Source organism: Megalobrama amblycephala, linkage group LG14 (genome assembly GCF_018812025.1).
Source record: "Megalobrama amblycephala isolate DHTTF-2021 linkage group LG14, ASM1881202v1, whole genome shotgun sequence".
Taxonomy (NCBI): Eukaryota; Metazoa; Chordata; class Actinopteri; order Cypriniformes; family Xenocyprididae; genus Megalobrama; species Megalobrama amblycephala.
Genome location: NC_063057.1, coordinates 39,181,763 through 39,194,093, shown reverse-complemented (window position 1 = coordinate 39,194,093; position 12,331 = coordinate 39,181,763). Strand labels below are relative to the sequence as shown.

Below are 12,331 nucleotides of genomic sequence, written 5' to 3'. Positions count from 1 at the left end.
GAAAAGACAGAATAACGTATAGCCTATCTCACAATTTTGTTTTTCTTTGTAAGAAATGTGAGATATAAACTCAGATTTGCGAAAAATAAAAGTCAGAATTGTGAGATATAAACTCGAAATTAGCTTTTTATTCTTTTAATTCGTGACTTAAACAAAAACAAAACAAAAAACAAAGTTGTACGCATCAAGAGACTTATACGCTTTTAGCTTCTCCTGAGTATAGGCTTTACACTTGAGGGGTCAATCAGGTAAATATATATCTCTGGCCACTGGATGCTTGGCCATTTCATTTCGTCATTTAACCACTGACAAGGTGCTATAGCAAACGGATCCGTAAGCTGTATCCCACTCGGTAATGTTATTTTTTTTAAATAACAGTGCTTATCGCTGGGTGAAGCTGCTGTGATATGCCGACAACATTTAAAAAAGAAAAATCAAAATATGCTATAATGTTTCTAAATCTTAACTACTTTGAACCGCTTCGTCGTAACTCTCTAGTCATACTGGTTATCACTCCCGGGTTTTCTGCAACCATGATGCGCGCGCATCCCGAATGTTTACAAACATTAAATAGGCCTATACACCCAAGACAATTTTAATAACTACTAATGAAAGGGTGTGAGATTCTGTCTAATAATGTTTGGGTGTAGAAACCATTTATACCTGATATTACAGTATTAATATTCAAATACAAATGTGGGTTACAAGTTTAAAATACATGTAAATGCATGTCTTAGACCATAGGACAAAAACAGAACAAAGACAGAAATTAAATTAAGTCTTGCAGGAACAGTAGGTTTTTATTTAATGTAGAAATACTCACAGGTCATAATCGAGATAGATTGGCTCATCTTTCAGGAAGATGAAAGGTCATCTATAACTTGCATAGGTCGCTCGTCTATGAACGTGCTGCTCGATGCAGAAGCTCATGAGAGTGTTTGACGTCCTCTATTGAAACACTTCATCATTGACTCTCTTTGCTCTGATGAAAGTGAAGTATATTAATATATTGAATTATTTGTGTTCATTACAGCACTGAGAGCAACAGCGGGACGATCACATGACAGATATAGGAAGAAAACACTGATATTATTCTCCACAACACTACATGATGAATTCAGAGCATGGTATTACCACAGTTCATGTAGAAAAACATGGTTTATCATGTCAGGATACTTTCTAGATCAGGACGAGCAGCATGAACCACTGAACAAAGAAACTCCAACAATTCTGACATTTACAGTAATGATGTGATTCATCGGGACTGATTTCAGAGTTCAGCTTACAGTTTTCCTTCTTTCATTCCTCATATATTTCTGAGTGATCTGGATTGAACTCATGATGTTGTCAGAGCATCAGGGGTTGGTTGCAGCAGCTGGACGTAAAACAAAGTTGAGTGTAAGCTCTACGCTGGACTTAGTTACGTCCAGCTTTCTGATGAATATTTACACCTGTTGCACCATCTAAAACTACAACTAGGCGCAGGTACGCTTAGTGTAGACGATTCTCGTACACGCTGACATGTTCTAAAGCACTGTTAGTTGAGACACTGTTCGCGTTACTATGGTTATCAATTTGAATTTATTGGCTCCAACAAATAGATAAAAAATGATTGCTGAGCCGAAAAAAAGATTACTCAGATTGTGAAACAAGAAAAATGATTGAGCTATTCGGTAAGTATATGCAACCTGCTGAAATTAAACCAATAAACCTTTCAATCAATTCTATACATCTAGCATCTAGCGGATTGGTCCGGTCTCTCATTACTCTTTTACACCGGAAAACCCGCTGATCATGTAGCCTGTATACCAGACGCGCCATCATCTCAACATTTTTATTTGTCTTTATTTTCACCATGGAAACAAGTCAAGACTTCTCACTTTACACCTACCTTTGACTAGGCGTAAGATTTAGTCTCAGACGTGTGCTACGCCCAGATGGTGCAACAGGTATTAATTCTATGCATATAATGATCGGTTTGAAAGAAACCGAACAGTATTTATATAATTTTTTACCTCTAAAACACCACTATGTCCAACTGCCCTCCACATCCGGTTAGTGAGGTCTGAACGTGCTCTGACAGTGGAAGTGATGTCTGGCGCTCATTGAAGCAAAGTGCGAGGGATCACTTCTGTCATCAGGACGTGTTTTCTGACCTCACCAACCGGCTGCTCAAGGCAGTTGGACATAGTGGTGTTTTAGAGGTAAAAAATAATATAAATACTGTTCGTTTTCTCGCACAAACCGATCGTTTTGTGTCTTAGGACATCAATGTGTCGTCACGAGCTGCAGGGTTTAATTTGGATTTGTCTGTTGTGTTTTTTTTTTTACTCTTATAAATGGAGTTCTCATTTACACAAATTATATGGCTGACAGGCTGCAACGGTTGGAGTTAAAAATCATCATTTGTGTTCTACTGAAGAAACAGTCAACTACATCTTGGATGCCCTGGGGGTAAACAGATAAACATCAAATTTTCATTTCTTGGTGAACTATCCCTTTAAGCTTAGTCTTACGACCGGGTGTACGTCCAGCTTGTGCAACCAGCCCAAGGTCTGTAAATCCTGTTCAGGAAGAAGTTTATTTAAAGTGAACTGGATAAGATTATGATAATTGTGCTCATACTTTCACTGATCAAGAGTTTACAGTATGAGCAGATGATTTGGCTTGATATTTTACACAGTTAAGACCCAGTCCCGATTGCATGTTATGAAGTCAGAATTTTGAGATAAACTTGAAATTGCGAGAAAATGTCAGAACTGTGAGATATAAAGCACAGTTATTATCTTTTTTTAAAAAATGTATTCTGTAGCAGTAAACAAGCTTCTATTTGCTTCTGATTGCACTTAAAAGACATAACTGCTGTTCTTGGATCAGTTTTCTCAATAACAAAAAATATTGGAAAACTGTTTTTGAAAAAAAAAAGTGACTGGATTCTGACTGAATTCTGCACGCTTGCGAATCCTCTCATTGTAACAAGCAATAATGAAAATAAGATTTACGTTATTTAAAAAAAATCCATGACATATTTGGACAATGGAGGGCACCATTTTGTTAGGTCCACAGTGCGTTCCACGTCAATGACGTCAAGCGGCTGCTCTCAGTGAGCTACTGACACTATCCTGTTGTTATTTTTACCACAACACAACTTGGAATATAATATATGATGCCACATTGTGCAGCGCTTTTAGTCGTAATTCTCAGTCGTTGGGCAACAAGAGAAGTGATTCAAGTCTTTACTAGCGATAAGAGGAGAAAAGAATGGGAAGTTGTGAAGAATGTGGACAAATAAAACTTCCTCAAGAGCCATGTCTTCTTCATCTGTTTACTTTGGGTCAATGGTAATCTTATAAGGCATACAAGTCTTAATACCCTAAAACTTAAGCTTTTTCAATTTCAATTTGTAGTGCAAAATTAGTGAGGATGAAAACATTGAAGTTGTGCAATGTCTCTGTGGCTACTCAAACTGCTGTTCTGTTGTATGTTTGACGTATAAAAATCATCTGATGTGTCACCTGAATGCATTACACGGTTAAACGTGCTAAGCTACTATTTTATGCTATCACAGACATCTTGTGCATCAGTGCACACAAGCTTAAAACAATACTGGTTCCAGATAAGAGCCAGTTTTCAGTTCCCAACCCTAGTCCTATCTGATTGCAACAATTTCCACACTGAGGGCACGTGTAGGGTTTCTTCCAGGAGTGAAGTCTCATGTGAAATTTAAGGTTTCCTTTCATATTGAAACTCTTTCAACACTGTTGTCAGAGGAATGGCTTAACTCTAGTGTGAATTCTTTTATGGTCTTCAAAGTGTCCTTTCTGTCGGAAACTCTTTCCACACTGAAGGCATTTGTAGGGTTTTTCTCCAGAGTGAATAATCATGTGCCTGGCATGGTTCCTTTTTTGTCTGAAACTTTTTCCACACTGTTGGCAGGTGAACGGCTTCTCTCCAGTGTGAATTCTTATGTGGTCTTGAAAGTGATCTTTACGATTGAAACTCTTTCCACACTGAAGGCATGTGTAGGGGTTCTCTCTTGTGTGAATATTCATGTGCCTGTCAAGGACATTTTTTAGCCTGAAACTTTTTCCACACTGTTGGCAGGCGAACGGCTTCTCTCCAGTGTGAATTCTTATGTGGTCTTCAAAGTGTCCTTTCTGAATGAAACTCTTTCCACACTGAAGGCATGTGTAGGGCTTCTCTCCAGAGTGAATGTTCATATGCCTGTCACGGTTCTGTTTTCGTTTGAAACTTTTTCCACACTGTTGACAGGTGAGTGACGTCTCTATAATGTGAATTTTTATGTGGTCTTGAAAGTGTTCTTCATGATTGAAACTCTTTCCACACTGAGAGCAGGTGTAATGCTTCTCTCTACTGTGAAACTTCATGTGGAATTCAAGGTTTCCTGTTGTACTGAAACTCTTTCCACACTGTTGGCAGATAAAATGAGTTCTAGTACCAGCCTTTTGAGCTATTTTTCTTGAGGAAGTGTTTTCAATCTGTGAGTAACTAAAAGATTTTCCTCCAGTAATGAAATCATGATGATTGTTAAATTGATCTCTCTCTTCATTTAGTGCTTCATTCTCCTCTTTCAGTGCCATCAGGTCTGAGGCAAAAAAGAAAGAAAAAAGTTAACACCCGTTTAATGCCATAAAGCAACAGACATCCAAATGTTAATATGTTAAGCATCAAAATCAACTGCAAGCGAGCACAGCAGAACAAAAAAAGAAGAAAAAACAAAACAAAACAATGATATAAAAATAACCAACATACAGTATCTCACAGAAGTGAGTACACCCCTCGCATTTTTGTAAATATTTTATATCTTTTCATGTGACAACACTGAAGAAATGACACTTTGCTACAATGTAAAGTAGTGAGTGTACAGCTTTATAACACTGTCAATTTGCTGTCCCCTCAAAATAACTCAACACACAGCCACTAATGTCTAAACCGCTGGCCACAAAAGTGAGTAAACCCATAAGGTTTACTCACTTTTGGCGCTCCTCCACCTTTCGTTTGAGGATGCTCCACAGATGCTCAATAGGGTTTAGGTCTGGATACATGCCTGGCCACTCCATCACCTTTGCCCTCAGCTTCTTTAGCAAGGCAGTGGTCTTCTTGGAGGTGTGTTTGGGGTCGTTATGTTGGAATCCAATACGTTAGATCATACTCTGCTTAAGTATTTGACAGTACATGTTGGCATTCATGATTCCCTCAATGAACTGTAGCTCCCCAGTGCCGGCAGCACTCATGGTCTTAGTCTGCTTGTCTTCAGCAAACTGAAAGCCTACGCCATCTTTATGTAGAGCAACAATTCTTTTTTTTCAGATCCTCAGAGAGTTCTTTGCCATGAGGTGCCATGTTGAACATCCAGTGACCAGTTTGAGAGAGTGAGAGCAATAACACCAAATTTAACACACCTGAAACTTTGTAAAACTAACAAGTCACATAACACCAGGGAGAGAAAATGGTTAATTAGGCCCAATTTGGAAATTTATACTTAGGGGTGTACTGACTTTTGTGCCCAGCAGTTTAGTCATTAATGGCTGTGTGTTATTTTGAGAGGACAACAAATTGACACTGTCATACAAGCTGTACAACATACCTGTAAAAAAAGAAAGAAAAAAGATGGACGCCGTGATGCTTCTTCTTTCCATTGTAATGAACTGAATGTAAAATGTTCAACAATGGGCGTTGACTAGACTTGTGCCGATATTCGTTAATGCGATATATCGTGATAATGAATATGCACGATATTGTTATCGTGGGCATTGCAAAATACCGTAAATAATTATTTATCACCAATTATTGCAATTTTTATAATGCATTTAAGAATACTTTCCCCATAATCCGTATAAAATGCACAACACCGCTGTATTCTGCGTCAAAAGAACACGCGCTCAGATGTAAACAAGCCCAACATGCATGAGAAGCACATGGCGGAACGAGTGAAGGACACGCGCTGAATGAAAGTGCGCGTTCACTCTCTGACAGCAGAGGGCGCTGATGGAACAGCAGAGTGCAACGGTTACCCCAGAAACTCCATAAACAAAACAAATGCGCTAGTGAAGTTTTTAAAATGCCTCAAACATATATTTTAATCTGGACTACAACATGCCCTAATGATTAGAAATGTTCTGATAATTTGTTATTGTTCAGTAAAATTTAAAGAATTCATTATTACCAAACTGACAATGAAAAATACGTATAAAGCATTAATTTCTTAGTTACTGTTTAATAACATTACTAAAATCAAAAGAACTTATTTAATGGACCTGAGATAAAACTAACAATGATCAGTTGTATTTATTAACTAACATTAACAAAATATAATACTTTCTGTAACAAATGTAGCTATTGCTCAGTCTTAGTTAATGCTTTAAATAATGAGATCTTATTGTAAAGTGTAACCTGTTGTTCTTTATAGCCTAATTCTTTTGCACTTTTTTGTGTATAGTATTATTGTATTTAAACATTCAGAGTTATTTTTGTTATTACAAAAAGAATTCTTAAACCTGTTGTACTGTGACAACACTTGATACTTGGTACGTGATAATACCGTATACCGTGATAAAAGCGCAACATGAAAATTTTATACCGTCACATGGATGGCGTTGACATGTTACGCAAAAACGTCAGTTTGGAGCCTGAGCATGTGTAGAAGGAATCGTTAATGGAGCCCAGAGCCGCTGTATCAAACTTCCTCCCAGACGACTGCGTCATCATTGATGTATTTTAAATTAAACACAATTTAAAATTCTACCTATAAAATAACAGGCTGTTCTGTTTCTAGAGCAATAATATTTTTGAAACTCAAAAATTCAGTAGATAAACTCAATATAATAAGCCACTAGAAACAACTCTAAAATGTCAGAAACAGTCCTTCCATTTTAAATCAAGTTGAACTAACGTTACAGGAGATCGATTAATTATAGAGCACTGTCTACAGCAATTAAAGTAGGCTATCATTAGTTTTGTCCTGCTAATTATTATTTTATACCCATAAAAATATTTAGTAACTGCCAGATAACAATCACCTGCTTTTTCCCGTCATGGCTAACGTTAGGCGTGTTATCTTAACTAATAACATTTATTAATTAGCTTAAAAAGCCAACATTTAACGTTTCCGAAAAAAGGTCAGTGATCCGTCAGATCCTGGAGGTTGGTTAGTACAGTTTAATGTACAATTTAATGCTAAACAACTCATTTTGTCTGTGTGAAATAACACAGACATCGAAAATTAATAGATATATCTTCAGTCTCCCCTCGAAGCTCCGACAGTCCTCAGAGAAGCTGTCAGTCAAAACGGTCAATCATGACGACACGTCCCGTTTCTAAACTTAACTTATCACAAAAATTAACAATTGAATATATCAGCATGATAACAAGTACATTAAATGACCAAAACCATCTTTCGGAAATTTTTATTTGAAGTGTAATTTATTTTTATGTTTTGACTCAAGTCCCATTCGTTTGCATTGACGCAGGTTTATGACCTGTACTGCATCCAGCCTCCAGGGGGCGATCAAAGAGCCTGCAGCTTATGACGCACACCCGCTGTACACTCACTACTTTACATTGTAGCTAAGTGTCATTTCTTTAGTCTTGTCACAGGAAAAATATAATAAAATATTTACAAAAATGTGAGGGGTGTACTCACTTCTGTAAGTATTACTTCTGTAATACTGTATGTATCACCATTTATTGTTATCAGAAAAATGTTTAATCTCTTATTATTGATGCTCTTATTATTGAATGTTTTTTTTCTTTCTTTTTTTGGTCCCACTTTATATTAAGTGGCCTTAACTACTATGAACTTACATTTAAATTAATCATTTGATACAATCCACTTATTTTTACATTGTACTTATATTTTAAAAACACCTGCATGTAATTACATCTGTAATTAATTTCTGTAATTACATTCATAATTACACTGTTGACCCATCCCTTACACCTTACCCCTACCCTTAAACCTACCCATACCACCAAAGCTTTCCCTAACCTCACCCGTATCCCACCTCAAAAGAAGCAAAAGTGTTTTACAATTCAATATGAACCCAATAAGTACATTGTACTTATTTTTTGATGTAAGTACATAGTAGTTGAGGCCACTTAATATAAAGTGGGGCCCTTTTTTTCAGAGAAGTGGTATTTGTGATAAATTCCATTCAGGATTTAAAGGTCCCGTTCTTCGTGATCCCATGTTTCAAACTTTAGTTAGTGTGTAATGTTGTTGTTAGAGTATAAATAAAATCTGTAAAATTGTAAAGCTCAAGTTCAATGCCAAGCGAGATATTTTATTTAACAGAAGTCGCCTACATCGAATGGCCAGTTTGGACTACATCCCTCTACTTCCTTCTTTAATGACGTCACTAAAACAGTTTTTTGACTAACCTCCGCCCACAGGAATACACAAGAGTTGCGTTTGTAGAGTGTGTTTGTCGCCATGTCGTCGAAACGCTGTTATTTTCATCCCGCAGTCCAATCACCGGGTCTGATTCCGGCTCAAATTGATAGGGTAAAATTAAAGACATGATTACAATAACACTGAGCGCGTGCATCTCCACGTTATGGTAAGAGGCGTGACCTTTCCGGGCAAGATGCGCTAAACTGCTGTCGAATCACAACACAGGAACCGCTGGCACAATCAGAACTCGTTACGTATTTCTGAAGGAGGGACTTCATAGAACAAGGAAGTCATCAGCCCGTTTTTATGACAGTGGAAACAGCGGTATACAGATAAGTAAAGTATGTGAAAAATACTGTGTTTTTTTACACGCGAAACATCAACACATGTTATATTGCACACTATAAACACAATCAAAGCTTCAAAAAACCATGAAAAACAGGACCTTTAAGCTCCATCATTGCATAGAAACTGCTTGATGCAGTTACAAATGATATGCTTATGCCATCTGATAATGACAGATGTCTTTGAAACACAATAGCATGTTGAGCCTGTTGAATTGCACAAAAAATGCATTGAATTATCAGTGCTTGCATTTTTGGAGGCTGAAATTCTACATGGCTGTTTATTTAGGCTATGAATATTTCTACTGAAAACATTTTACACAATTTCATAAACAAAAAAATCAACAATTCATATTCATTTTACAGATGTCATTTTCAACATCTACTAAGTTCATATCAACTAAATTTGAAAACAACAATATTCAACAGTCCATTTTATTTTGCTATAAAAATTCACTTATACTAGGTTCAAAATTGGCAGAATATTCAAACATTGCACATTTGGAAAATGCAGGAATAGAAGTAGAGCATTAATACATAATCTCCAGCTGCTGTAAGAATTTCCCTTGCGGTATTTTCGAGTGGCTCTGCACGTTCTAGACAGGCTGACAGTCAGTTCAGTTACATTGTTGTGCCACAAGGTGGCGGCAAGGGACTGTCCTTGAGTCTTTAAACCATTTATTCAACTACACAAAATGCTGATTCATTTAAAGATAGATGTAATGAAACAAACTGTTGAAATAATTTGAACTTTGAGCGCCACTTTATAAGGCACAGCTGACTAATAACACACTGATGCTAAAGGAGAGATTCCTATCCTTGGAGAGGACAACCTTTTTTCACAAATATGTCTCAGCCTGAAGGACAGATGCAAGTAATCGCATGCACTCAGTCGATCTCTCTCACATTCACTGTCTGTTTAGGCTTATTTAGTGCAAAATCACCATGGTACACATTATGCTATCATTATTAACTTATTTAATATTTAGTACACATGCATGAAGTGTAAAACGAGAAGGTCATAACCTTTAAAAAAATAGAAAACTTGCAAATATTGCAGTTGGCTCGTCAATAACACGGTATAACAATATTGCGGTTATCGCGACAGCCCTATAAGCGGGTGTTTGTGATGACCAGAGCAACAGGTAGAGAGTAATTCCTTCACAAAAACTGATTCACTGAAATGTAACAAGCAGTATGTTATCATTACCAGGGCCAGTTGCCTATTTATGCAGAACAGCTGATTGAGACAAAAGCTGTGTTTACATTTAATTCAATGTCTTGTTGAAGTGGTTTCCCTTCCTGTGTAGGCTACATTTTCGACAGCAAAGCATGTTATTCCCCCAACCCCTGAACAAACGTTACATCTGAGGAAGACCCATATTGCTTTCTGTTGCTTTGTTTTTAGGGTTTACAATATGGCGGTAGATCATGGTATGAACATGTACAATTATCACATTGATGATAAGGATGAAATGACAATGTTCTGAAAATGAAACCAACCTGTTTGTTCCTCAGTTTCTTCTTGTTTCACTGTGAATGTTGCTTCAATCCTCATGTCTTCACTCTCCTCTTTAATAAACTCCATCTTTATAATAGTGTCACATATATCCTAGTTACTTCAACAGGAGGTTTTCTGTGTTTGTCCTGTTTAGGAATAATTAACAGGAAGAAAAATAATTCCAAACTAAATAAGTGCGTCTCAATCGCTGGCAAGAGAGTCAGTCAGAGTAAGTTAATGGACTTAAATCACCTGATTAAAATGTTATATATATCATATATACCAGTGGTGTTCTGAAATGAGGCGGCACATTTTTTATTTATGAATCAATGTGAATTCATGCATTAGTCTTAACGTTGACACATCTTTCTTGTTAAATGAACATTACTTTACATTACATCAAAAAAGAAACCAAAGACAATTCTATTTTGTAATTTTACATTAACAATGTAATGTTCAATTTATCAAAACCAAGTCAATCTCATCAAGTTAGTGTTTTAAGCATTTCTACATTCATTCCAAAATAATAACTAAAGACAATAATAATTTAAACGATATATTTTATTTGTGTATTGATTTTAACGTGACATAAAGCGGTGATATTTAACTGGGTGAACGCACATGTAAACAAGAGGCGGGATTTATCGCACAATCTGCTCTCTTTTTAATGTCATAATTTATAATATTTGTGGTGGTTTTATATGTAATATGGATTATTTTCTTATCCTACTGAGACGCCCATGATATATATAAAATGAATATTTATTATTTGTATTTCGTATTCAACTATTCATACATCACATTTAATAAATTACACTTTTATGAAAACATTTGTTGTTGGTTTGTAAAAGCTGCCATTACACATTGTGTTTGTTGTTCTCGTTCATTTACTTGTAACGTCAGATTGCGGTGTTTAACTGATTCAAAACGCTCATTTTCTGTTAATCAAGTGGGATTTACTACCAAAAATAAGCGCTCAATGTTAAATAAAGCACTGCAACGTTACATTCAAGAATGGTTAATTAACTGTACATAACTTGTAAAAAATAAATTGACTGAACAGTTTGAATTGATTTAAAAACTTTAAATGTGTTAAAAAAAAAATCAAACCTTTCTCCAGCCGAATCACAACAGATGCAGGAGCACGGCGCCGCTTTATGACGTCACAAAACCAAACCAAAATAAAAGTCCCATTCACACGCTTCTGTCTGTATACACCCAAGACAATTTTAATAACTACTAATGAAAGGGTGTGAGATTCTGTCTAATAATGATTGGGTGTAGAAACCATTTATACCTGATATTACAGTATTAATATTCAAATACAAATGTGGGTTACAAGTTTAAAATACATGTTAGTGCATGTCTTAGACAATAGGACAAAAACAGAACAGAGACAGAAATTAAATTAAGCCTTGCAGGAACAGTAGGTTTTTATTTAATGTAGAAATACTGACAAGGTCATAATCGAGATAGATTGGCTCATCTTTCAGGAAGATGAAAGGTCATCTATAACTTGCATAGGTCGCTCGTCTATGAATGTGCTGCTCGATGCAGAAGCTCATGAGAGTGTTTGACGCCCTCTATTGAAACACTTCATCATTGACTCTCTCTGCTCTGATGAAAGTTAAGTATATTACAGTTTTTCTCTATTGGTTTGGCTCATTTCTTGAAACAGAAATTACATTCTCAAAACTCTAAGATCATCTTACAGTTCAGCACAACACTATAGCTTACTTGCAAAAGCTCATACCTTTCCCAAAACTGTTCACTCATGTGTCAAAATTAAATTTCCTTCTCATTTAAACAGTCAGTGCCCCCAAAATGCTTCGTCCCTTTGGCATTGTGTAAGCACTGCAAGTCAAAATGTTTAGATGTTTTGTCACTATGGCAGAGGACCAGTGAAATATCCCTCATGTCCACCTTTCAGTCTTAGTCCAGTCCTTCATTGACAATGGTTACTGTACTGTTTTTTTGTCTAGCTAACAGAATACAATTGTGTATAAAACTGAAAAAAAGAAATAGGATTTTAGGGTAAGATAGCCTCCAAGGTTTGACATCACACACTGCACT

The 12,331-nt window shown here is 36.3% G+C and overlaps 1 protein-coding gene across 1 annotated transcript; it reads right to left on the bottom strand.

The window, feature by feature from the left end:
• Positions 1-779: 779 nt before the first annotated feature.
• LOC125245276 (gastrula zinc finger protein XlCGF7.1-like) lies at positions 780-11,500 on the bottom strand. The gene is made up of 3 exons (XM_048155814.1): positions 11,369-11,500; positions 10,261-10,404; positions 780-4,606 (listed from the first exon to the last, which is right to left on the bottom strand). Exons 2-3 carry the CDS (start codon positions 10,343-10,345, stop codon positions 3,765-3,767), a joined length of 927 nt encoding a protein of 308 aa, XP_048011771.1. The 5' UTR covers positions 10,346-10,404; positions 11,369-11,500; the 3' UTR covers positions 780-3,764.
• Positions 11,501-12,331: the final 831 nt, after the last annotated feature.

What these genes read in the sequence shown, in the direction of transcription:
- LOC125245276 (XM_048155814.1), bottom strand. Translation starts at nt 10,345, where the DNA reads ATGGAGTTTATTAAAGAGGAGAGTGAAGACATGAGGATTGAAGCAACA. An exon ending in AGAAACTGAGGAACAAACAG is followed by an intron (nt 4,607 to 10,260) that starts GTTGGTTTCATT and finishes TTTTTGCCTCAG; the next exon opens with ACCTGATGGCACTGAAAGAG.